General features: G+C 53.9%; 10 protein-coding genes across 10 annotated transcripts in view; 4 read left to right on the top strand and 6 right to left on the bottom strand.

Moving 5' to 3' along the window:
• The window catches only part of BU26DRAFT_550012 (ankyrin), a 2,870-nt gene extending 389 nt beyond the window's left edge, over positions 1-2,481 (bottom strand). The window contains exons 1-6 of the mRNA XM_033832029.1: positions 2,305-2,481; positions 1,962-2,254; positions 1,224-1,902; positions 1,077-1,162; positions 66-1,019; positions 1-24 (exon numbers count right to left, since the gene is read on the bottom strand). The exon at positions 1-24 is cut by the window's left edge and continues 389 nt beyond it. Of these exons, the coding sequence (XP_033686576.1) occupies positions 1-24; positions 66-1,019; positions 1,077-1,162; positions 1,224-1,902; positions 1,962-2,254; positions 2,305-2,433 (2,165 nt within the window). The 5' untranslated portion in view covers positions 2,434-2,481. The remainder of the gene's footprint in view (positions 25-65; positions 1,020-1,076; positions 1,163-1,223; positions 1,903-1,961; positions 2,255-2,304) is intronic.
• Positions 2,482-3,258: 777 nt separating this feature from the next.
• On the bottom strand, positions 3,259-4,824 carry BU26DRAFT_423336 (uncharacterized protein; the record flags this gene model as incomplete). Its single annotated transcript, XM_033823503.1, has 3 exons — positions 3,259-4,101; positions 4,160-4,719; positions 4,770-4,824. 3 exons carry the CDS (start codon positions 4,822-4,824, stop codon positions 3,259-3,261), a joined length of 1,458 nt encoding a protein of 485 aa, XP_033686575.1.
• A 409-nt stretch (positions 4,825-5,233) lies between these two features.
• On the bottom strand, positions 5,234-7,300 carry BU26DRAFT_286281 (putative MFS transporter). The gene is made up of 5 exons (XM_033821566.1): positions 6,870-7,300; positions 6,613-6,820; positions 6,438-6,557; positions 5,474-6,387; positions 5,234-5,424 (listed from the first exon to the last, which is right to left on the bottom strand). Exons 1-5 carry the CDS (start codon positions 7,061-7,063, stop codon positions 5,250-5,252), a joined length of 1,611 nt encoding a protein of 536 aa, XP_033686574.1. The 5' UTR covers positions 7,064-7,300; the 3' UTR covers positions 5,234-5,249.
• A 542-nt stretch (positions 7,301-7,842) lies between these two features.
• Positions 7,843-9,507, top strand: BU26DRAFT_530319 (general amidase-like protein GmdB; the record flags this gene model as incomplete). Its single annotated transcript, XM_033830954.1, has 2 exons — positions 7,843-8,265; positions 8,296-9,507. The coding sequence occupies 2 exons, from the start codon at positions 7,843-7,845 to the stop codon at positions 9,505-9,507; spliced, it is 1,635 nt and encodes a 544-aa protein (XP_033686573.1).
• Positions 9,508-10,163: 656 nt separating this feature from the next.
• Positions 10,164-11,174, bottom strand: BU26DRAFT_402020 (glycoside hydrolase family 43 protein; the record flags this gene model as incomplete). Its single annotated transcript, XM_033822809.1, has 2 exons — positions 10,164-10,255; positions 10,307-11,174. Coding segments are annotated over 2 exons (960 nt in total), but the record flags the coding sequence as incomplete, so codon positions are not given.
• A 1,858-nt stretch (positions 11,175-13,032) lies between these two features.
• On the bottom strand, positions 13,033-13,641 carry BU26DRAFT_422883 (uncharacterized protein; the record flags this gene model as incomplete). The annotated part of the gene is made up of 1 exon (XM_033823486.1): positions 13,033-13,641. One exon carries the CDS (start codon positions 13,639-13,641, stop codon positions 13,033-13,035), a length of 609 nt encoding a protein of 202 aa, XP_033686571.1.
• Positions 13,642-13,924: 283 nt separating this feature from the next.
• Positions 13,925-14,913, top strand: BU26DRAFT_286267 (uncharacterized protein). Its single transcript, XM_033821565.1, has one exon. The coding sequence runs from the start codon at positions 14,197-14,199 to the stop codon at positions 14,692-14,694; it is 498 nt and encodes a 165-aa protein (XP_033686570.1). The 5' UTR covers positions 13,925-14,196; the 3' UTR covers positions 14,695-14,913.
• Positions 14,914-15,132: 219 nt separating this feature from the next.
• BU26DRAFT_504059 (glycoside hydrolase family 18 protein) lies at positions 15,133-21,398 on the bottom strand (the record flags this gene model as incomplete). Its single annotated transcript, XM_033826742.1, has 9 exons — positions 15,133-16,669; positions 17,061-18,076; positions 18,126-18,656; positions 18,725-19,347; positions 19,406-19,530; positions 19,670-20,050; position 20,114; positions 20,164-20,320; positions 20,481-21,398. The coding sequence occupies 9 exons, from the start codon at positions 21,396-21,398 to the stop codon at positions 15,133-15,135; spliced, it is 5,289 nt and encodes a 1,762-aa protein (XP_033686569.1).
• Positions 21,399-22,381: 983 nt separating this feature from the next.
• On the top strand, positions 22,382-23,487 carry BU26DRAFT_286221 (uncharacterized protein). The gene is made up of 3 exons (XM_033821563.1): positions 22,382-22,872; positions 22,938-23,217; positions 23,298-23,487. Exons 1-3 carry the CDS (start codon positions 22,619-22,621, stop codon positions 23,307-23,309), a joined length of 546 nt encoding a protein of 181 aa, XP_033686568.1. The 5' UTR covers positions 22,382-22,618; the 3' UTR covers positions 23,310-23,487.
• On the top strand, positions 23,245-23,748 carry BU26DRAFT_286241 (uncharacterized protein). The gene has a single exon (XM_033821564.1). It carries the CDS (start codon positions 23,359-23,361, stop codon positions 23,623-23,625), a length of 267 nt encoding a protein of 88 aa, XP_033686567.1. The 5' UTR covers positions 23,245-23,358; the 3' UTR covers positions 23,626-23,748.
• Positions 23,749-24,174: the final 426 nt, after the last annotated feature.

Genomic DNA, 24,174 nt, shown 5'->3' with positions numbered 1-24,174 from the left:
CATCCTCGCCATCCTCGCCATCCTCGCCATCCTCGCCATCCTCGCCATCCTCGCCATCCTCGCCATCCTTACTGATTGGTATTCCCTTCTTCTCGAGGAGATTCACGAATGCCGTGAGCTCCTCTTCGGCAGGCGCCCGGTCTCCAAGGAAAAAATCATCCTGGCGATAATTCTTGAAGATATCCATGATGTCTGCAGGGTCATATTCCACCGGGGCAATACTGGAGCTTGCCAAAATGTCCATGATTTCGACGGTGCCGCACAACGCTGCTGCTTTCAGGACGTCGTTCCAATACTGCAAGGTTGTGTCCCATGACGACTTTGCCCCAAGTGAACATACGATATGGACGGCTTCAGGGTTTTCCAGAAAAATGGCTCGTTCTATTGAGGGCTCTTCGCCGTAATCCAGCGCATCGATGTTTGCGCCAAGCTTAGCGAATGCTTTGAGTGCTGTTGCATGTCCATTCGCTGCGGCAATAGACAGAGGAGTATATCCGTCTTTATCCCGAGCTTCGATGTCGGCGCCGTGACTGACTAAGGTTGTAATTAGACGCTCGATTTCGGACTCCGTCGCTAATCCACTGAAGGCAACAAGATGGAGCGCGCTTCTTCCGGAGATATTTTGGCGGTTCGGGTTAGCATCCGCATCTAGCAGAGCTTGGACGCATGGCAGAGAGCGCGCGTTCGAAGCGAAGTGAAGAGCGGTTCTTCCCTCCACGTCGATACGGTTCGGATCGGCATTGTGCGCAATTAGAGTTCGGAGATGGGTCAGGTTGCTTTGAACGGCTGACCACATTATGGGCGTTCTTCCCATCCAGTCCTTGTCATTTATACGGCCTGGATCCATCTCGATCTGTGTAGCAAGATCGGCACTCGAAAGCCCTGTGACTATCTGATGCAGTGGGCTTAGATGCAAATCGTATGGCTCCTCGGAACCGATAAGAGCCTTGAGCCGCATTGTCTCCGGGTCGGAAAGCCCTCTCGCCAGGATAAACATCCAGACGTAGTCAGCTGGTGACCTGTAGTGGTATGGCAGGTAAGCAGGTATGCCAGATAATTAGTAGAGACAGTATTACCTTCCTAGCCTATCTTTTAAATGCCAGTCCGCTCCCTCGGCTACTAGTAAAGTACATATGTCCAACTCCACTATATGTATTGCCCACTACATCAGTTAGTATTTGCTGAAGACTTAGAAGGTAAAGGACAGCTTTTGGATGGCTTACATGAAGTACTGACACGCCTTCGGGGTTGATGTCATACGGCGACATCTGCCCTCGACCTAGTAAATCTCGCACGGCTTGAATAGAGCCGCGCTGTATCCAATACCAGCATATCTCAGTCTCAGATATTTCGCGTGGCATCTTGATCATCCAAGTCGCATTCGCGCCACCTAATTTGCTCCACGTCCCATATACCATGGCGCAGCGCATAAACCACGTTGGGAAATAGTACGTGAAGCACGCGGACGAGGAAGGTTGAGACCGAAGACACTGTTTTATGTTACAAGGACGGACCTCGACTAAGGGCGTATGGGTTGAGGAATAGAACAGTGTTCCGACGGCAGCGGAAAGCCATGTTGGTGTGCGGATATGAGTCCTGACGTGGCACTGACACAGGCAGGTTCGATCGCAGGTTTTCAACGGTAGTCTCGTCGTTATGCGTAGCTCGGTGGTTGGGGTCGGGTTATCTACCACCGCTTTTGATAGCTCCTCGTTACCGCCACTTTCTGCGGTTTCTTCTGCTCGTTCTGGTCCGCCCTCGATCCTGGGGCTTTTGGGAGCTGGTCGCGTCAGACACACATGGGTCATGAGCTGCTCTAGGGTCGCAAAGGTCTTGGCGTGATGATTCTCTTGGACCATGGCTACCTCCTGGATAGCTGACAGAAGTATTGGCGTTTGTTGGCTCCATGAGTGTTAGCAGAACGATCGGATGCATAACCGGGGGATGGTTGGCGGTCTTACAGATTCGCCGACTGGAGAACAAGCTGTAAATTGCGGCGACTTTCTAGAATCCCGTCGCGGATACTGGCTAGGTCTCTTCTTTTTTTCTCGCTGATACCAAAACGAGGGGCTCCATTGCCGTTCCTGAGAAGTTCGCGACGGGCGAACTCGACCAGCCGGTCCACATTGACCTGCGCTTTCTCTATCCTTTCATGAAGACTTCCATAGCTCTCCCGTACATCTGGCAGCAAACTATTTCGAAGGGCTTCTTCGGCTTTCTGGACTACGACTAGCGTCGCTTGCAAATCCGTTACCTTCGAATCGTTAGTGCAAGCGTTCAAAAGTGTCGGAAAAGTGGCCTGACGGCATTGATGATTGCCAGAAGATCTGGGCTGGAGTCGCGACGCGCTTTCAGCCGCTCTAGTTGCTTTATGACGGCCCCTGCAGCCGTAGTTACGGCGATAATACTCGCGGTAATTGAAAGCGGGTCCATGGTGCGGATGCGGGGTGAAAGTGTTGCTGTCAGCTCGAAGAGAAGACGAGAGGCATTAGAGCGGGGAAGACGGCGCTGCCGCCTAGGTTCCTATCTGGAGTGAGGCTGTGTTCTAACGCACAGCTTCAGCCACTGGCGGCTATTCGCCCTCGATGTTGTACAACGAGAAGGCTGAGGCAGCTACAGCCTTACACCGCCTTCGGCTCAGCCGTGGCGCATTTCCGTCCTGCCTTGGGCTTACCGGAAGATATATCGGCTTCACCACGACGGACCAACACCTCCCCGAGCTTCGCCCACGGGCAGAACCGATGTTGATTGGTTGCGACCCCGGGGGTACAGCTCACCAGTGAAAAGGCACTCAGGCCCATGGGACGAAATGCACGCGAAACCTGCTCTCTTCCATTTCCCCAAACCCATCAAAAACCTTGGAAGATAGCAATGCCTCGAAAATTCTAAAGGCGGTTGTCTCCCCATTCGTCGTGCTTCGCATCCTCGCCGTCGGAGTACGCCGCCTCGGAGTCTGCGAGAAAATCAGGCGCTTTTCTTCCCGAACGCTCTTTCTCATAAACCACCTTTTCTTCGCTCTTCCTTTACGCGACTTGACCGGAAGAATTATCGCTTATGTTCGCAGCCAGTGGAGTGCACTATCCCTCATGCATGCCGCCCGATAGCGAAGCCACCGCCAAGGAGTACGTGGCCCTTTCACAACGTTGTGCAATCCATTGGGATCTTTCAACCTCCCCCTATAGTTTCAACCTCTCCATTGTCCAATGTACGTTTCAAGCCGCATTGTAGGTACCGAGATACACAGATCTCAACTTCCACTCATGGTCCAAGTCCGCGTCTCGTCCACGTGTTCTCCAAATCCGTGCTAAACCGAGCAAGCTGCGTAAATTTCGTCAAATTCCACCTCCGCTGGAGCTCCGTGCGGGTGAGGTTAACATCGTCGACGGTCCTCATAAAGAAGCCCAGGGTATAGACGGGCCAGTTTCCCATAAAGCAGCTCGCCCATCCATCGTCGTCTTTATAGCCTTGTAGAATCCGGATCGCCTTCCGTATCTGCCATCTGTCACTCGGTGCCATGCGAGGAGGTCCCGGTCGCGGTTCGTCGGTAGCGGGGTTGTGCGTTTCGGAGAGTTGGTCTAGGAGCAGGGAGATGATGAGGACGTATAAGTAGCTGGTGCTCTTGTAGTAGCTGTGCTGATGATTGAGCTGCTCGGTTGGAGACAGCATATCCATCTCCTGATCACACAGCACCATGGCTTCCCAAATCTCCACTTCGCCTCGCACCTGTTCTAAGGAGTCTTCACTCGGTGGTACCGCGTTTTGATACATTTGCTTCAGCGAAATCGCCAGCCTGAACAGCGGTACAGGCACCCCCAGTACCGGGCTGTTCAAGCTATTCGACTGCCCTGGGAACATCACCGACTGGTCCAGCAGCCTCTCCGCACGCAGCCAGAAGTCGGCGTCGAAATCGTAGTCTAGCGGTATTTCATCGGACCACAAACCAGTGGCAACGAGAAATATTTGGTAGAGGACGCTTTCGACGGCGAGTCTGTCGAAGGGGCGGCCAATACTGAGGGGGGTTTGGAAGAGACGCATAGTGAGCACGCGGGAAGCGGCATTGAGGTGGCGCGGGATGTCAAGGTAGGTTCCTCTGCCCATGCACTAGCAGATATCAGCACGCGCTCGCTAGAGGCCTTCAATGAGCGATGTGGTTGCGTACCCCGTGCAGATACAGCAGCATCACGGACATCAAGATCCCATTGTGGTTCTCCAGCTGCCCAGCTCTTGCGAGCAGAGTCGAGAGGCCCCTCAGTGCTTTTGAGTAGTAAGTCAGTGCGAGCTCCTGCATCTGGTTGGAAGCCTCGATGAAGTGGAGATGCGACGCGGCGTTAGCGAGAACCGAGTAGTGGAGGCTCTTGTGCTCCACCATAAGCACTTGGATCTCGTTGATCCAGCCATGGTAGAAGTCCGGATGGCAATTAGGAAGGAGTAGAAGGCCGTAGTACTGATCTATGAAGTGGCGCGAAATGACAAACTCCAGGTCTCCGGTGATCACACGATGCGCAGTGGCTTCGGATAGTAGGCATATTTCGCTTCCTGTTGAAGCCGGGCAGGATTCGCCTTCGTTGCTCTCTGACGTCTTCGGCTGTCGTGACTTGTGGGATGTATAGCGACGATCGAGCATTTCCGCCGAAGTGGGCCATTGGCATCGGCGTCCCGAGAGAGCGCATCTCCCGCACATCGGCGCTTGCTCGTCGCATTTTTTTCGTCGGTTCCTGCCTGCGGCTGCTTAAGCGAATGCATTGAAAGATGTATTGACATGCCCTTACAGGTGAGGCATCCCGTCTTTGTACGAAGTCTTTGACGCTGTGACTGGCTGTTCATATCTCCGGCTCGGATGCTTGCAGATCTTGTCATAAGTGGCGTTGGGCTGTGTATCGCGGATTGTGGTGTAGCAAGCCGATTCTCATGGGTAACAAGAGCAGGTCGTGCATATTGGGGTAAGGCACATGAGCCGGATGGGTGGGTATATCTCGAGGAGTGAGGTGGGGGAGAAAACGGTGGCTCTTGAAATGCGGAGACAAGCCCAAGCCCCACCCTAGTCTAGCGGCCAGTCTAGCGGCCATTCTAGTCGCATCGGTTGACAAGAACTACGACGATAAGGCTAACTGAATATCTACAAGCTTCCCAGCACTTTTTGATAGGCGCACGCACGCATCATCGGATCGGGCGTCCGACCCTGAAAAGCACGCCGGGGTTCGGCTCATGCCACGTCTGAGCAGGCGCACGCTTCTGTGGCGCCAAGGATTTTACATCTCAGCCTTGTCTGCTTTCACAAGGCTCCAGTACCTGCTGCTACTCCGAACACGGAGTCTCTTGCCGAACTTGATCATGACCAGGAAAACAGCCGATGCACTCATTCCAACCATCGCCGCGGAGACGAAGCAGTTCTGATAGCCCAGGTTCGTCAACCAGGGAGTAATACTACGCAGCTATCAGTACGATCCGGACGCGAAAGATTGGGGGTACGTACCTATAGCTGATCGCAAACGACATCGTGTTTCGCACGATGATGACAGCCACAATTGCATCGCCACTGATATCGTGATAGCTGTCGATGAGATAGTTGACGCTCAGCGTAATGCCGATGCACATGGTGAACGCCAGACACCCCATTGCGAAAAGAAGGCCGAACCAGTGGACCTGGTGCGCTGCGCCAACGCCCCACAGGGCCAAGCTCGCCGGAACCATAATCACGCAAATCGTGAAAGGCCACAAGCGCTGCTCCGCTTCCATGATACCGTTGTTGCGACGAGCGAGCTTGATGGTCAACCAGTCACTCAGTCGGCCCGAGATGAGCGATCCGAGGATGACGCCGACGCAGCAGGCGAGGTAACTGAGTCCAACCATGGAAGCGCTGAAGTTATACGGTTCACCGCCGAGAATTATGGACGCTGTGGCGTTCAGGACGTTGAACCAGATGAGGTACGAGCCGTAGGAGAAGCCAGCGTAAAAGATGACAGGCCAGCCGAGGTACTTCAAGCTTTGAATAGCGCGTGGAAGCATACTCATGCCTGGCGAAGGCTGCCATATGGAGAGTTTCTGGACGAATGTCTTTGGTGCCGCGAACACTTCGCCGCTAGATGTCGAAGGGGATGGCGCGGTCACCGCGGGAGCCTTCTCATGTTCAGCTGCATCAGTGATACTCGGCGGCGGCGAATCGGGTGCCGTCACGACTCCAGTTGTCTTGCGGTTATAGTTGGTCTCTTCCATGAAGAAGAAGAGGAAGATGAAGGTAGCCGCGTTGAAAATGGCAGGCCAGAAGAACACCCAGCGCCAGCCCTGGCGTTCGGCGATGAAGCCGCAGATGACGGGCGCAAAGTAATTGCTGCCGGCCAAGGTAAAAGCATATGTAGCCATACCAGCGCCTCGCTGATGTGTGAAGTACTGTCGCGTTGTCAGCAGCTTCTTCTTAGCGTGTGAGCGTGCAATCATACTACGTCAGTGACGGAGATCTCGGGGAGGGCCTCGATCGGCGCGATGAAGAAACCCATCACGATGCATCTTGCTATCCATTCGCCGTTGGTCGTCACGTAGGCACTCCAGATACTCGTACCCTATGTCCTCATTAGCTCAATTCTCGCTTGTTCCTTTCGAGGGGCTCCGACATACGATGGCCCCAAGCACGGAGATCAAATAAGCCAGCCGCTTTCCATACCGCAGAGCAAAAGGCTGCCAGAATAGAAGGCCCCAGCCAAGAAACAAGAACATATACCCAGTCCCTTCATTCAGCGTCGAAATTGAGACGCCAGTGGCATCGGAGAGCGGTACGAGCACGGAGTAGACAGTGGACACAGCAATACCGGTAAACCACGTATATCTGCCCAATGTCAGCGTTGACTTTCCGAGCTTGATATAGGTGTACCTACGCGTTGGAGCATATCATGGAAAGCAGCTTCCTTCGCGGGGACCAGTTAAGCGGATCGTCGGGATCATTGGAGGGTGTGGGATCCAGGACAATATCTCCGCCACCAGCATGGCGAGTGTGCATGGTGTGGTCTAAATCGACAAGGTGGACGGTGCCGGGCACAGCATCCGTTGTGTGTTCCAGCGAGCCAGCCATGTTGGAATGAGATAAATATTCGTAGCAACAATGACTAGAGTACAACAAACAGAAAATTGCGGAAGAATGGCGAGCTCTTTATACCTGGAGGATTATAAAGGGGTACAACCCTCGAGTCCGTCGGAGCTTGCTATCATAATGCCAACATGCCAACATGAGTCGGAATGGGTCTGATAAGGCGAAAGGTCGTTATCTCTGCGCGAGGCAACCATCATTCCGAGAACGAAAGTATCTTCCTTTGGGAGAGTCTTGGTCGTATACTGCGATATGCCTCGTCGCTATATTCTAGTCGGAGATGGGAGCGGGCTTGCGACGAAGGCGGTGAATCAGGCCGCGTTAATGCCTATGACTGGACCGAGCATCGAGTGAGTAGCACAGACGCTAAGCCTCCGGCGTCTTAGGCCGAACCGACGACCATGACTATGCAGCCACGGCACCAAGCGAAGCGCAAATAGCTGCGATTGGCGAGTGTTGATGATAGTCGCGTCTCCGCACTTTGCGTCCCTTTCGGCCATCCTTATCAGACCATCCACAACCATTTGCGCATCGGGACGTGGTCATCGGATCATCCTCGTGATCACTTATCGGCATCGAGTCGTCGCTGTTCGGCCGCCATCGTTGCTATTATCGGTGGTTCTCGCTGAAAGCGTTTGTCATAGTTTAGAAACCCCATTCTTGGGTTCAAAACCATAAGAATCTTGAAAGGGATCTTAACGGAGTGCCCATATCTTCCCCTCGTCTTCGAGCTTCTTCCCGTCGTCACATATTGTCCCTACAACATGGTCGGAGTCGTCCAGGTCCAAAGCATCCCCAAGGGTACGCGCGAATTCGAAGAGAAACGCGCTGCCATCTCTCGCGCTTTCAGTGAAAAAGTCCCAAAGGAATACTCCCTCCCCGAAGACCTCATCACCAACCCTCCCACCGATGTGTCCAAGATCCCCAGCACCTGCGGGATCCTGACTCCTGGGGAGCTTGAGATAACCGAGAACTACGACGCCGTTGGCCTCGCCGAAGCGATTGCAAACCAGACATACACCGCCGTCGCAGTAGCTACTGCCTTTGCAAAGCGTGCCATTATTGCGCACCAACTGACTTGCTGCTTGACGCAATGGTACATGAAAGAGGCGATTGAGCAGGCGAAGCAGCTCGACGAGTACCTGGCGAAGAACGGCAAGACGATCGGACCTCTCCATGGCGTCCCGGTTAGCATCAAGGAGCATATGCCTATCAAGGGTACATACTCTTCCCAGGGGTGCTTCAGCAGCACCGTTAAGGATGAGAAAGATAGCCAAATGGTGGCTATCCTACGCAGTCTTGGAGCAGTGTTCTACTGCAAGACGAATCAGCCACAGTCCATCATGCATCTGGAGACGACTGGACACTATGGCCGAACGCTGAACCCATTTAACATCACTCTTTCCGCTGGCGGCTCAACGGGCGGTGAGGCAGCCTTGATCGCCATGAAAGGCTCCGTCCTAGGCGTAGGCACGGACATTGGCGGGAGTATTCGAGGGCCTTCAGCGTTCTGCGGCATTTATGGCTTCAAGCCTACCACGTACACCCTTCCCATGAAAGACTTCCTTCCGACACCCTTTTCGGCAGAACTAAACGTCCTTTGTTCGACCGGGCCCATGTGCCGTAGCCTGAGGGACATGAACCTCTTCATGAGCGGTATCGTGGGTGCAAAGCCGCACCTATTGGATCCGCGGCTCATCCCGATCCCCTGGACAGGACTTCAAACACCCGTAAGCAAGCCGCTCAAGGTTGGCATCATCAACAACGACGGGTTCATTGAACCCCAACCGCCAGTGAAACGAGCCATCGCGTGGGCCAAGGAGCGCCTCTCGGACCCCAAATATGTGGAATTCCTCCAAATTAAGGACTTCAAGCCTTACGCAGCTGCCGAAGCTTGGTCCAAGATTCGGCGTATGTACTGGCCGGACGGAGGCAAAATGACAAAAGACGCCATCACTTCTTCCGGTGAACCAGTTCTCCCGCTTACGGAATGGATCATGAAAGACGCTGAGCCCCTGGGCATGCTGACGGCCGAAGACGTCAATCAAGCGCGCCGGGGGCGCGATAACTTCCGATGCGCCTTTGCGGAAAGCTGGCAGGAGCAGGATGTCGACGTCGTGATCGGTCCGGCGTTCGTAGGGCCTGCTTGCGCACATGAGACGGCATTTTACTGGACGTATACGTCCCTGTATAACTTTGTCGACTACCCGGGTGCGGTTTTCCCCACCCCGATCAAAGCCGAAGCGAAGGAGGAGTATGCGGCGGGTTATGTTCCCTTAAGCGATGCGTGTAAGCACGTCAAAGAGTTGTGGGAGGTTTCGAATTTTGAAGGAGCGCCGATCGATCTTCAAATCAACGCCAGGAAGTATCATGATAACGAGTTATTTGGTGCATTGGAACTTTTGAAGGGTGTCTTGAATTTGGGATGAGGGCGACTCAGCTCACATGAACCACAAATAGGGGGAGCGCCTATCGCCGGGACGTTTCATGCGCAGCCGCAACTGATGAGGCTCGCCCTAATTGAATCATTCTTGTTCATATTCTTGAAGGCCCCACGTTTCTTCGAGCTCATTGCAGTCGGTCGCTTGTATTCTCCCTCAGGCGAAGGATCGGGAGTATGGAGCGCGCGACAGAAGGTTGCGGGCTGATGCGGGGCAGCTTTCTCCAGCAGCCTTTTCGGACGCTCACATGGAGCGAAGAGGACGTACTCGACGATCCGATCACGCGTTTTCGACGAAGGGTAGAGAGAAAAGCCATTACGTCAACGTGGTTACGATGGAAAGTGGGTGAGTTGCGGGTGGGGCTGACGCGTTCGCTAGGGTGGCGCTGACTCAACTTACACGTGACCTGCACTCGCTCTTTCTAGGCAAGGTGGGATAGGGGCTTAAAAATGCGAGGCAAATGCATACGGATGGAGGGACGGTCTCCAGCGCTTTCTTCTGCACTAATCAAGTTCCACTTCGTGCAACAATGGAGTAGAGCGCGCTCATGGTGTCCACTCAGGGGGACCCCACATCAGAGGGAACCCTCAGTTCTGAATTACGTTTTCTCTACCTAGTTTCTCTCCTGCGCAACCTGATCTCTACTATGAAGTTACCTCAGGCCATCCGCTCGAGAAGTCGATATAATTGAACCCAAACAAGAACTGATCATACGCATACCCGACCTTCGGATTGGCTAAGGTTGATCGTCAGCAACATCCATTTCATCCAAGGAAGCATGGCTCACCATAATGATAGTACAGCACATTCCGATCTGAGTCTGGATCATGAATTACACCCTGTCCCCCTGGCGCATACACATTCTCGCCATGGCTCCCCAGCACTAGCGTTCCTCCATTCTCTGTCAAGCAGTCTTTTCCGGCCTGATCTTTAAACGGTCCGGTGGGTGACTCTGCTCTGCATACCATGATCTTGTACTCGTCGCCTGGGTTTTCCAGGTCGTTTGCCGCGTTACAGCAGGCACCGGAGGAGAAGAAGAGGTAGTAGTACTTCGTGCTGTTGACCTCCCACCAAAACAAGAAAGACCCTTTGGTGATCGAGGGATAGTCCTGGGGTTTCGATGGATATGTAGAGTTGTACAGCATCTGTCTGGGGTCCTCTCCGCTCCAGGTCAGGTAGTCGGAGTTCAGTGTGGTCTGGTAGACGTCGTTCCATGCAGAGCCGAAGTTGAAGTAGGGTGTACACGTCGGGCATTCGATGAAGAAGTTCGCATCGATACGGTTGTAGTCGCTCGACAGGGGTAGACCAACGGATCCGTGATCCGTCCAGGTCCCAGGCATCGCATCAGTTGACGTCGCGACACCGATATCTGAGTCCTGCCGACCTGATAGTGAGACGCTGTAGTATGCGCGGAAGGTGCTGTCGCTGAAGAACACGTCCGGTGCCCATATCTGCTGACCGTCCACGACATGAATCTTCGAGCCTTGGGGAAGCATCGCACCCACGTATTCCCATGGCCCGGTGAGCGCCGTTGCCGTCGCGATCGCGATGTTACCGTTTGTCGAGAACCGAAACCATGTCCCGTCGCTTCTTCGAACAAGGCTCGGATCGTGGATAAATGTGCAGTTGCCCTGGCAGGGCTCTGGATCTGGCCATGATGCTGCGGTATGAAATATGCTGAGTAGCGATGCAAGAACTGTAACAACTTTTCGAATAGACATTATCGGATGAAGAACTTCAAGGATGGTAATCCGAAATTGCCGATGACCTTGACGTTAAGTATAGATCTGAATTACAGTAAGGCCAACCGTTATTTCCTCGCCCTGTTAGAGCGCTGGGAACCGCTGCTACTCCTACGTAAGGCTGTGCTTGGAAACATGACGATGCCTTCCTCTTTCCCACCTTTACATTGCCTATTTCGGTAAATAGGAGAGCGACTAAGTGTAGAGACGGAAAGGTCGCGGTGATCGCTGGGGAAGGATTACGGATGGCGATCCTTCGTCATTTTATCTGAAACTGGAGTGGCTGTGCTGGGCACGTGATGTGAATCTGTCCGGATGCCTTACCATTTAAAGCAGTGTATAGTGCGAAACGCTATTAACAGTTTAAAAATGGAAGACATTTACAGCGTCCTGCAAGTGCGAAATCGTATTGGAAGAGAGGTGCCAGTCCAAATAAGCAGCTTTCAGGAATCCAAACCCCAGAAACCCCTGGCTATTCGCTGATACCTTCGCTCTTATACCCTAATCGCGACGCCCAGTTGAGTAGCCCGATTCCACCTCTTCGTCGGGGTCGCATCGCACAACCACCGCTTGTCGTCATCGTCCCCGGATAGAAATTTCCAACATCTATTGCGTCAGGGGTTTGTCATTCGTGGGCGCGGTGGTGGCACGGAAGTAGTCCGGTTATCGTCGGAATGGCTGCAACATCTCCACCATTGCTATCAGCTCCGGATCGGGGTGCGGTGCCCACGGGATGAAGGCTCGTAGCATAGCGCCGAAAATTGTGCCATCTGGTGCAGAGGAAGCCATAGTGGATGTCCAACCCGGCCCGCCCTTGCGGTTGAAGAGGTCGGAGGCAAAGTTAGCGTCTGAACACGATAGGTAAGAGAGCCCGTCAGGAAGTGCTAGAATGAATGCGTCACTCTCCCACCTGCGATCACGACCATCAACTTCTCAGATACGACACAGACCTCATAATAAATCGTTCTTTCGCAATCCTATACTCAAATAGCGCTTGAATCTCGTCCTTTTCTATAGTGCCACACACGGCATTGCAATCTCGCCTGCCCCTTAACAGCTGCCTACGAACCGACGAAAACCCGGTCTCATCCTTCTCCGAGTAATAGTAGAAGAGCCATGTCTATTAAGGCATACAGTTCCGTAAACATAAATCAATAGTTTGCATAACACCGAAGGGCAAGACCGCGTGAATGCTATACATATACAAACGTATGGCGAATCGATCGCAGATCGCCATACACACACATAAGATCGACTTAGTGCAGTACCATGTACTAGAAGCCCGGAAGCCCCCGGAGCACTTGGATTGGGCAGTGAAATCCGGAGGTTTGATGTTGAGTCGATGGCATAGTAAAGTCCGGCGGGCGCCAGATCGGACTTGCGGTCACGCTAGCCCGATTGGGTGGGGCCTCAGTGCGGCGGCCTATCTTCATGTTTCGACTTACGGACTTTCTATGTGGATGCTAAGGAAAGGTAGCGTGCATATAATGACCTCAGGGTGTTGTGTCGGAAATTGACGAGTCACGTACCGATGCTTGACAGTGACGAGTCGCATGACCGGGCGTGAAGACGATGTTGATTGAATCGACACGCGACACCTTCATCTCACGAGTGAGGAGTATTAGGCAGACTTTTCTATTCCAAATTTCGCAGCGCGGCCGACGAAGAGCGCGAGCGTCGTGGTATATATACAATAAGAACAGCAACGGCAACGGCAATTTAAACGAACGACCAAACCGACTCAGGAAAGGGATTATCCTCGCGCCACGGTCTACTGAACAGCAACAGCAGAAGCGCCGGTTCCATAAGCGATGTTCGTAACCGGGAGACCGGAGAGCGGATTCTGCGCGCCCAGCATGTGCGGGCACGAGGGCTGGTTGCTGACAGCCAGGTCGAGCGTGCACACTTCGTTGTATCCGAGAGTACAAGCCGAGTTCTGGATGTTGTACAAAGCGGAGTTGTCGTGGAGCCAGCTGCCAGCCGGGCAGCTAACATATGTGTTGATGCTGTTAGCAGCCATCAGCGGCAGCTTGCCATCGGGAGTCTTAATCAGATCCGCGCACGCGCTCATGGGCGCATCTTCCCACTCAGCAGGAATCCCGCCGCCCATAGTAGGCTGCTCGGTGGCCGAGGCGCCGACATTAAGGAAGTTCCACGCGTCGTAGCTGATGTCGTAGGCGCCTCCGGAGGTGTCAATTTGCAGGAGGTGGACGGTGCGACCGTTGGCGGTGACCTTCTTGCATAGGTTGTTGCAGTCGGGCTGCATAGGCCAGTAGGCGACGCGGTTCGTGTCGATGTGGCAGCCCAGCACGCCAATGCTGGAGCTGAACATGTCATGCGGCGTGATGGAGACGCCGGTTGCGATGGCGGCGGAGGCCATGGCGAGAGTGGTGGCGGCGATCTTGGACAACATTTTGATAGCGATAGTATGAAGATATCAAATCTCTTGGTAGAATACGAAGTGGTAGGTGGGTATCGAAAGATCGAAATGCGCAGGTGAAGACTCAGCTCCCCGTAGATATAGTTATGGTTTGGAGAATTGGATGCCGATGTCAACAAAGGCCTTGTTGTGATGAGTGAGGGGTCGTCCTTGTGCTAGACAAAGGATGTCACGTGGGAGTCAAAGAGCCGGCGGCGTCTCGCAGAGAATGGCTTTGTATGGGAGAAAGGACTGAATGGTCTTGCGCGAGAAGACTTGGAAGGGAATGGACGAAATCTCAAAGAGAGATACTGAGGTAGAAAGGAATGACTGGAGTAGAGGAGAGAAGGCTGTCTGATGAGTTCTGGAGCGGGACCAAGGAAACACTTTATACGTGCCTACATGCATGCCATGCTATTAGGGCGGCCTCTACCCGAGTGACCCACATGTTCGATGCGTAAGGGCAATTTCCGGTGTTTACGGAGTCGAGCACAACTGGAGTGACACGCAGTCTGGATGGTACATTTGGAGGGACATCGGAACTTAGGCCGGACACGAATCGGCGATTTCTTTTCGTCATTCTCCAGTTTTCTGCCCGCTGCTCGCATCCGACTGGCAGGCACATGGAGAAGAGAAAACCCTTCATCCATGGCAGTTCTGCATCGGTGGAACCGCCTCCACATACGTTCATGTCCTCCACGTGGGACTGCCGAGCCTGCAGGGATCCTTGGTCACAAAGTGGGAGCGATCTTCAGGTACGGCTTGCGAATCGATAAGGAAATTGTGGGCCTAGGCGTTCCTATCGGAGATTGTTTTCCTGTTTTACGGCACCAGCAACTCCTGGACAGGTGCGGACGGAGGGCTAATGGCGTAAGCAGATCGGCGAGGGAGGCGAGCCGGGATTGGACGGACTTGAATTCTAATCGGACTAGGCAACGCGAGCAAATCAGCGGCAGCCGTTTCATCTGCCGGGCACAAGTCCGGCTCGCTGCTATGACAGCCGTCTATCGATAAGTTTGAAGGGACGCCGTCGGTGGTGGTTGCCGAGGTTCGAAGAGACCGACCTTGCAAATTTTCATGGTCGGCCCAGCACCAAGTCTACTCCGCTTTTGGACTAGCGCGCATCTTAGCGACATGCGTCATCTGGGCAAGCCGATCTCCCGTTATCGTACCTGACGCTCACTTTCCGTGCGATCTACTGTGATGGTTAGCAGGCCTCCGGACGTTGCATGTTCAGCCCCGGAGATAGACACGAGCACTTTTCAACGCTTCCAAACCATGGCTTTTTGGCACCATGAGGTGACAGGCAAACCAGCATATCTTGCTATCGAACAGAGCGGGAATAAAAGAGAGGTGGCGACAAGAAAGCCGGGTGGGGAGTTTGCAGGTAAAAGATTTTTTCGGTGGAAATTCGTGCTCCGTAGTCTTATTCGCAGTGTCCGGCCAACGCAATTACAGATTCCAGCTCTTATCCAATACACTTGGTAAAGGAACTAACCGTGACCCTACTGTACCACCAGGGATCATAGTCTTTGGGCTGGGCTCTACCAAATCCTTCTCAAGCGAGAACGTGATGCCCGACGCTTCGAAGAAGCCGCCTAGCCCTTTAGTCTGCTCGATCTCCTTGCGGTATTGAGGCTTGGTCCTCCACGCCACTCCGATAGTGACCTTTTTAAGCTGCGGAAAGTCTCGCGGGGCAGCCGAGGCGAGGGCGCTCAAGGATAGGGCCATGCCCCGGAATAAGTATGAGATGCGTAGATGTCGTATCGTGCGGGGGAGAAACTGGGTGAGTCGATATGGCCGATCTGTATCTGCTTCCAGGTATATGGAACGACAGTCGATGGCCAGGTCCTCCAACTTTTCGAAGTCAGAGAGAGACTCGATAGGAGGATAATCCACCTTTGGTGCTTCGTACCAATGCAGAGTATAATCTGGGTCCATCTCACTGTCAGAATCAGGCAAACCGCAAGCCCAAGTAGGTAGAAAGGAGATACAGAGCCGCCTCAGTGTTGTCTTCACGGGCTCTAGGTAGGCGAACAGATCGATTAATTCCAGTTCGTAGCCATTCCAGTAGAACTCCAAGTCTTCGAGTTGGGGCACACAGGGGAGCAGCGAGCCTAGATTGGATGGTATAAGGTCGCCTATCGCAAGCCGGCGGACATTTTGTAGGTCAAGGCCGTATTCCTGGCCTCGCTCGAAGCTGCTAAGGTTTGCCAGGCCATAGGTATGATCAGACCAGCCGGCTGCATCGCACGCGTAGATGGTCTCGAGGTTCGGAGCGGCGGAGTACAAAGCCTTAGGCTCAGTGATGTGATAGTCGTTGTTGTGGCAGATAAGCCCCAATGTTCGCAAACACGGAAGCTTCACATCCGGGGATTGCTCAAGGTAATCCATGTGTGCCCAACCGTCAATGGCCAGGAGCAGACTCCGAAGTTTTGGTGTGAGAGCAAGTGCAAGCGTAATGAGCCATCTGTGCGGCCATGAATAGGTACCAGTCTTTCCCCACTCCGAAACGTCATCGTCGCGACCTAGAGGTATGCCATTTGCCGCGCCGGCTTCCTTGAGTGATTTGATGGTCTGCACATCGGCGCGGTAGTCGGCAGGTGGGATGGGATCAGTCACCAGCTGCATTGTCACAACGCGCGACGCCAGGTCTGGGCGTTGAGCAACAGTGCGCAGAAACTGCGGCAGGAAATCAGGCTCTTCCGGGGCCTCCGCCCTCTTGTGAATCCAGGCCCCTTGGTAGCAGTTCGTTATTTTCGGAAGATTGCCAGTCGCATAGTAGTGGTAGAGAATAGGTTGCGCGACTGCACAGAGGGCTTTAGACGTCCGGCAGAGGTGCGCAAGCGTCCGTTTGTTAGTAAGAACATCGGGCGAGTCAGCGTTGGGGAAGGATCCAGGGTGCCGGCAATGGAAGCAGAAGAGGCCGAACATTTGGATGAGAATATCTTCTGGTAGCGATTCCATGGTGGATTGCTCCTTGATGACGCTGGATGGCCGGAATCAAGAGTTGCAGAATCTTGGGGCATTAGAGCCTTCGAGCGCCGGGCCGCTCTGCTTAAGTACCTGCGCCATTCCAGGCTCTGGGTAAATTCAAATTATCCCAGATGCAATAGCGTAGGCGAATAAAATCAACGGTACGAAAGGGGTGACCGAACGGCACATGTACAGCGGTACGTCAGGAGGAAAGTTCTGCCAAGAATCTAGTTCCACGCTAATTCCAATCTGTCCGTAGCGCCGGAGTGACGTCGTCCCGAATCCCTCCTGACGCTTCAACCACGATACCCACCACTACTCGGCCCGCAAGCTACCTACTAGATACAATCGGAATATCAACGAAAGGGCCCGCAAGCCCATCCCAACCTAGCCGTGCCCCTTACCGCTTACACATCTTCACGATGGTCTGCACCATGTTATCCTGCTTCACGAACTTTTCCCCAAGCGTCGCAATGTCATCAGCCTTCATAAATGTCCGGAACTTCACAGCGTCGAGATAGTCCTTTGGCGCCTTCAGACGGCCGGCCGTCAGCAGCTCCATGATCGCGAATGGAGCCATCTCCGGGTTCTGGATGACTTCCTGCAATGCCAACCCAGCGTTTGCTCCCGCGCCGATCAGCGCGATCACTCTCGCCATGGTCGCTGCACCCGCTGCGATCGCAGCTGCCTCGCCTAAAAACGGTACTACCAGAAATACAAGCGACAGAATCAGCAAGAGCTTGTTCTTCGCTTCATCTTCCTCTGCATCCTCGCCCAGCTCCTTAGCGTCCTCCATGCCGTCGATGGCATTCTCGATCAGGAAGACCGGGATGGAAAGTGCCGTGACGGCATCTGTGTTCCCACCCAGCCACAGGCCCATGCCTACGTCAAAGATGCGCGCGATCATTTGCTTCCGGAGGTTGCCCGAGTTGCCCATTGCCTTGCTGACGATGTCCTTCGGGTTCGGAATGGTGTAGTCCTTCTTGAGGTAGGGCATGCCGTTGACGGTCAGGAAGAGCTTGTTGCAGGGTTGAGGGTTGCACTGCGTCTCCTCCTCGTATGTGCGGAACTCGATCCAATCCTCCAGGATTCCAGTCTTGTTATTCAGGTCCTTGTAGAAGCCATCATGGTCTCGCAAGGTCATATTAATCGTCCATACGCCGATGAGAAGGCTGCCCCGGACGTCCCGAGGCACGGGACATGCGCCTTTCCAGTCCTTGCCATTGCCGTGGAAGGAGCAGTCGAAGTACTTCTGCCCTGGTCCAATCAGCCAGTCGGCATATTGTCGGAGGGACTCTGGAAGTCCCTTCTTCATGTACTTAATGTACGACTGGAATTTAGAGTCGTAGCCGTCATTGACCTGGTTGTACTTGTTCATGGCGTTGTTGAGCATAATGTTCAGGACACGAAGGGTATACACCTGGGCGCAGTCAGCAGCGGCCCAGCAATCGATACCTGGGGAACAATACCTGAGCGCAAGTGGGGTCTAGGCCTGTGTCGCCCGAGATCTTTTCGAGCGTGTCGTAGTTCTTCGCCTGGTCGCACTTGGGGCCCCCGCCCATTTCAACGTCACTGGGATCGATGTTACCCACACCGTCCTCGCTGTAGTCATGGTCGAGATCCACCGCCCAATCCGAGGTCCCGCCAAAGTTGAGGCCCTGGACCCAATCGGTCCTTGTTTGCTTGGTCGTATCACTCATCCATGCGACCCATTCCTCGTCATTGTAGACGAGAAGATCCGAGTTCGACGCTCCGTCGTGCCACGACTTCACCGAGTAGCCGATACCTCCGTTACCAGCTGCGAGAATGTCGCGGATCTCGGCATTTGAGATATAACCGCTCGTTTCGGTGCACTTGCCGGGCATTGCGTCACTTTCCGTAGAGGACCCGGTGAACCTACACATAGGACCATCGCAGCCCGGCTTAGCCATATGGAAACTCCGGCCGTAGCTCGCCACGCCGACGACGACCTTGTGCGAGACAACCCCGGCTTTCGTCACCTGAGGGCGGAAGTATAAAATCAGTACAACTCTCCAAGTGTATAAGGGTACGTTCATATCTTACATACCATAGCTAGTGAGTTCGTGGTCTCGGTGATATTGATGTGGGAGCGCAGGCAGTCGCCTTCGTCGCAGCCAGAGCTGGACCACTTGTTGCCATAATCCCACTGGCCGTGGAGATCGTACGTCATGTACACGATGTAGTCGACGATCTTGGAGATATCCGCAATCGGGAAGCCCTTCAGATACCAATAAGAGGCCGGTGCAGCAATAGCCACCGACTTGTTCGGAAGTCTGCGCTTAACGAGCTTCAGGAATTCGAGGTACTGCTTCCCAGCCTCGATAGCGCCGGCCGGAATGCCCGGGATGTCTGGTGCCGCGGGATACTCCCAGTCGAAGTCGACGCCGTCCAACCCGTTATCTGTGACGAACTTCGCGACATTATTAGCCAGCGTAGCGCGATTCGCATCCGTCACACCATCTCGGAAGATGGTGTACGTCGGTGCCTCAGTCGAGAACGCCCAACCACCGAACGACACGATGCGCTTAATGCCGCTCATGTCTTTAAACTTATCGAACTGGTCCTTCTGGCCGGTGATGTTGACATTGAAGTCATGGGTAATTTCCGGGAAGGCGAAGTGGATATGGGAGAATTTGTCCTTCGGCACGTCGGTCACGTCCATGTGGAGACCTAACATGGCGGCACGATCAGCAGGCATCCACGATTTATACTACCGGATTGGGCTTACATGGACGCTTGTGGTTCCAGGCCTCGAAGTAGGCGATCTTGCGGAACTCGGTGGGGCCTTGGGCGTTGTTGGTAATGTTCATACCGCAGCTCGAGACGCACGAATTCTTTCCAGGCTGGGTTGTGCTGCGAACACGGTACACATTAGCGGATATCCTGAGCTACGGCCCGAGGGCCTCGCGACTTCCGTTTTGGCCCGTACTTGATCCGCAGAAGCCCTTCAGGGCTGACATTACCGGGTCAAAACGAAGGTATGCTTACGTACCCAGGTGCTTTTGTATCGGCCGGATTGTATATGCAAAAGTCGTCTGTCGTGCCACACTGGCCCCAGACGTTGCAGCAGACGTTGAGTGGACACGGATTGAGGTCCTTGATATCGGTATCGTTCGTCGGCCGCTGTGTACCAGGCACTTGAGGACCGCACATGGCGTTAGGGCGTGATGCTGGCATCGGCGGATCGCCCTTGGATAAGCAGAGCTTGTCGCCGGGTTGGATCGCGCTGCATCCGCCCCAACCCCACGTTTTCTTGTTGTATTCGTCGATCTTGTCGGTGGTGATCTGGTGCGCCTCCGCGATGTCGAAGCATATATCCTTCGGTTGAACGATGTACGTAGCGCAAGACCCATCAGGATTGGGCTTGGGCCCCCTGTGGTAGCGGTACGGTTAGTATATGTCTCAGTTTGGTAGGCGTACCGCGAGGTTGACTTACACTGGGAAGGGTTAGAGGTGTATCAAATGGAAGGGGGACGAAGCACTCACTATCTGGCAGGTCTCCCTTCGAACAGCAGACCCACTGCTTCGGCCTGACACCCTTTACCGGATCACAGAGGTCGGCGATGGGGTTGTAGCTCTCGAACTCCTTCTGCGTGACGCCGCATCGTTGGGAGAGGGAGTAGCAGCCATCGTTGTTAGCCACCTATTGACGTGGCAGGGCACATTAGCGAATGTCTCGAACGCGCCGCGTTTAAGCGATTGAAGGCCACAAGCAGTAGCTTTCCACAAGCGAAAGCTAAGACCCGCTGGGATAAGGACCATGATATGCGTACCTGGATGGCCTTGCATTCGGCACGAGGAACCAGCGCTCGCTTGGACATCGGCTCGACTGGGTCATTGATCTGCTCCAAGCCCGAGTATAATCCCGTTCGGATCGGAACGCCAGTAGCCAGGACAAAGGTGATATCCATCTTCTGGTAAGAGTCTGCGTAGTCGGCGCCGCTAAGGCATTTGCCTTCCGCCCACGTCCGAATAGATTCTTGCGTCGCTGAGATATTTCCGCGGAAGTCGGCATCGACTCCCACTGTCCACGTTGAAGGTGTTTTGTCCTGGCACACCTGCGCAGAGAGTCTCGAAACGTCATCGCCTCCTTGGACTGCGGATATAAAATTCTCCATCACCGAAACAGCGCTCGACGTCAAGACTTCGTCGCCCGCATACAGCCCCACGACCGCATCTCCGTGCCGGGCCATCATGATGGTCGAAACGCAGTCCTCCTGGGTGGAGAGATAGTTCTTCAGCGCTTCAGCAGCTGAGAGGATCGCTCCCTTACCGTCCCCCACGGAACTCTCTTGGTCCGCGTTCCATCGCAGGAAGCTCACCGCCGTCTTGTTTGTATACGTTTCGGCGCCGGTGACGCACCCACGCAGTGATGTGCTGTTGGTGGTGTTGTTGGCTCTCCGCTGAAGAGGCGAGCCGAAGGTAAAGGGCGCAGGATTGTATTCGACTGCTTGGGTTGTGTTCGACTCGGAAGCCGTGCATGTTCGCAGCGTGAGAGGGGAGTTGGGATCATCAATGGGAGTGAAGATCGCGGTATCGAAAAGTACGGGTTCCTTGCACCGCTTGAGGGCTGGTATACCGTGGAGATCAGTCCAATTGGTGGGGTTGTGGCCGGCTACACTGCATGCAGCGGGGCATGGCTTTCCAGGACTCTGCTGTGCAATGGTAAGAGAGAGAAGGAATAAAAGCGAGAGGACGGCACGTCCTAGGATGCGCCTCATCGTCGCAAAGGAGTGTAGGAAAAAATTGAATGAGTGTAAGGAGCGAAAGAACAGGTGGTTGTCCGATTCCAACGAGGTTGAAGCTTCCAAGAAATAAGACAGAACCGAGCTCAGCAAGGCATCGAGGGGTAGCCGAGGAGGTAGTCAGACCTCTCCAGTGCCGTATGCCGACCGTACGCGCAGGAACAGGCGAAGCTGCAGGAACGCCTTGGCGAATGTTGGGTGGCGACTACATCAACTCGAATCCCGGAGCCTAGCCGCCACAAAGTGGATTTAAACCGTATTTCTAGATTGTTCGCTCTTTCATGCGAGCACACCGTAGCATTCTCGCAAAACATGCAGTCAGCCTCGCAAGAGGCGTATCGAAACCCGACTTGGAGCTGGTCCGTGCCATCCTCGATCCCATCGGATACGATCGCCAAGCGGGCGTTCCCTTAAGAACCTTAATATTATGCTTACTGGTCGCGGACCACTACAACGGGTAGCCGAGACACAGGCTAATCTACATGGCTTGGTCACCGGCCGTATAATATGGTAACACTTATTAGAGAATCCTTCGGAAAGTCACTAGTACCCTTTTTACTGACCCATACTCCGTGAGCGAGGCTGACTTCGTAATTTCGAGAAGTTCTGCAGTCGCTTTCTCGTGCGATACCGGCACTTGATCGGTTCACGCGTCCGAAGTGCTCGCGACGGATGGACCCTGATGGCAATGAGACTGGCGGCCAAGCAATCTGGAATCCTGCGCACCGGGAGGGGCCTTCAGGGGTGGGATGTTCGGCCGGCCAGAGATAGTCGGTCATCGTGCTCTCCCCTCCATCCGCTCTTCGACGTTTTCCCGACTACTTCGTGGCCTTCTCTCCATTCCCTGAAGGCCTCCAGGCTCACGTTTGCAAGCATCTCTTGCGTCGTCTTTCTCGTCGTTCGTTAACACACTCCTTTTTATTTCATCGCCACCCTGCACCAAACCGGCAAGCCGAGCATCACGGTCTCGTTGGGTCCATACAATCTTTCGTCACTCTGAACTGCTTTGTATTCAACTATGAAGCTTCTCAGCCTCCTCCTCGTTTCTTTGGCGGCCGTTGGAGTACTCGGGTCGAAGTCTGCAGGCGGCTGGGAAGCAACCATGCACGTACCTAAGATATAAACTTACTACCTAGGTACTAGCCCACACTTTGAGAACTACGCTGACTTTGTGCCCTTGTTCTAGGTACTACTACATGTACCGAATGGACTACGACAGTCACGGCGCCGGAGACCGCACGATTGCAGCAAAGTGCGAAGGCAGCCATAGCGGAGGCGGCTGCAATTTTGCACAATTCATCGATTTTATTCAGAAGAAGCGCATAAATAGTAAGGCCAAGGATGCGCAAGGCAGGTGGATATTCGTCGGCAACTTCGATCCAAGCAAGGTACCAGCGGATCTTGATCTCGAGAATCCAGACATCAACAAAGCGAGTGAAATCATGGACTGGTATGTCACACCGAGTTGTGGACCTAGTTCAGTGCGTCTTGCTAACATGATACCTCCGTATTCAGGGACAGTAGGACGAACCCCAGCAAGAGACCAGGCGATCCACCGTATCTCAAATACGACGGAGGGTATGAGGCGAGTAACCTCCTGGGCGCGAAGGCAGCTGGAAGAAGCAACCACGGCGCCATCTTGGATGGACTGGCCGAGGTAGTTCAAGACTCCAGGAAGAAGGCCGGCGACGAGAAAGTCAAAGACCAGCTTGAGAACGTTCGAAAGTGTCTGAACAACGTCGTCCTTAATCGCATCAAAGACAACGCAGCGAACCTTGTCCGAGACTTTCAGATCGTGTAAGTAACCGCGATCGCCGACAATATTCGATATACCCGGCGTTATGACGAACAGCGCTAACGCGATACTCACCCTAGGGTGCTCGATAAATACAACAACGGCATCCAGGACGAAGCTAAGAAGCTCAAGTCGCCAGAGATGGATTACACAGACCCCGACTCCGGCGAGACCTATAAAGTCTGGGACAGCAACAAGATGGCCAACGATATCATCGACCATCCAGACCTCAAGGAGAGCAGGAAGAATGAGCTATTAGACAAAATCATCGAATATTCAACCGAGTACGAGACGAAGAAGAGCCTGTCCGAGAAGCCCAATTCAAGCGGCGCGACGCATTATCGTGATATCACGGCTGCGCAGGCGATTGCAAGTAGGCTCAAGGGTCCTCCGGATGCATGCTCTTGAGGTGGGAGATCGACGGAGTGAAGACTTAGGATGTGGGCCCATACTTTGGGGTTGAGAATGGGTTGTAGTTTTGTGTTTGTAGCCTAGGATATATGGCGTAGCGCATTAGAAGTTGAAGTGCCATGTCACTTTGTATGAAAACGGGCAGCCTGAGTGACCTCACCGCGGCCAGAATGTGAAGTTCGGGCCGAGGATAGAGCCATGAGGCCCTTCATCCTCCATTTTCCAAACCTCTAGAAGACATAATCCCACTCCGATTCGGCGACACTGAGGGTCGTACGGGCGTGCTGCAGAATACGCACATGCTGAGGAATTCCTTCTCCTTTTCGCCCCGGATCCAGCAGTGGCACGCGACACATCGTAATATGAAAATTTTCTTTTAGTTCTCGCGCGGACGATTGACCCTAGTATCTATGCACCCATTCCTGAAGGATTTCGGCCATGTATACTCTCCTAGTCTAGACACGATGCTAAGGGAATACCAAGCCGGCAAAACAGTCGATCTAGCCGGCCACGCGAGAGGCAAACCCCCCGAGCACCCAGATCTCT

Source organism: Trematosphaeria pertusa (assembly GCF_010094035.1).
Source record: "Trematosphaeria pertusa strain CBS 122368 unplaced genomic scaffold BU26scaffold_5, whole genome shotgun sequence".
NCBI classification, from domain to species: Eukaryota; Fungi; Ascomycota; class Dothideomycetes; order Pleosporales; family Trematosphaeriaceae; genus Trematosphaeria; species Trematosphaeria pertusa.
The sequence above is the reverse complement of the archived record's forward strand: the minus strand, read 5'-3'. Positions and strand labels throughout refer to the sequence as shown.

Bases quoted from the DNA above. Each gene is read 5' to 3' on its own strand.
- BU26DRAFT_286221 (XM_033821563.1), top strand. From the start codon at position 22,619: ATGTACCGAATGGACTACGACAGTCACGGCGCCGGAGACCGCACGATT. The intron at 22,873-22,937 runs GTATGTCACACC...CTCCGTATTCAG, and splicing joins GCGAGTGAAATCATGGACTG to GGACAGTAGGACGAACCCCA.
- BU26DRAFT_286241 (XM_033821564.1), top strand. From the start codon at position 23,359: ATGGATTACACAGACCCCGACTCCGGCGAGACCTATAAAGTCTGGGAC.
- BU26DRAFT_286267 (XM_033821565.1), top strand. From the start codon at position 14,197: ATGGTACATTTGGAGGGACATCGGAACTTAGGCCGGACACGAATCGGC.
- BU26DRAFT_286281 (XM_033821566.1), bottom strand. From the start codon at position 7,063: ATGGCTGGCTCGCTGGAACACACAACGGATGCTGTGCCCGGCACCGTC. The intron at 6,821-6,869 runs GTAGGTACACCT...GACATTGGGCAG, and splicing joins TCCATGATATGCTCCAACGC to ATATACGTGGTTTACCGGTA. The intron at 5,425-5,473 runs GTACGTACCCCC...ATAGCTGCGTAG, and splicing joins TCGTTTGCGATCAGCTATAG to TATTACTCCCTGGTTGACGA.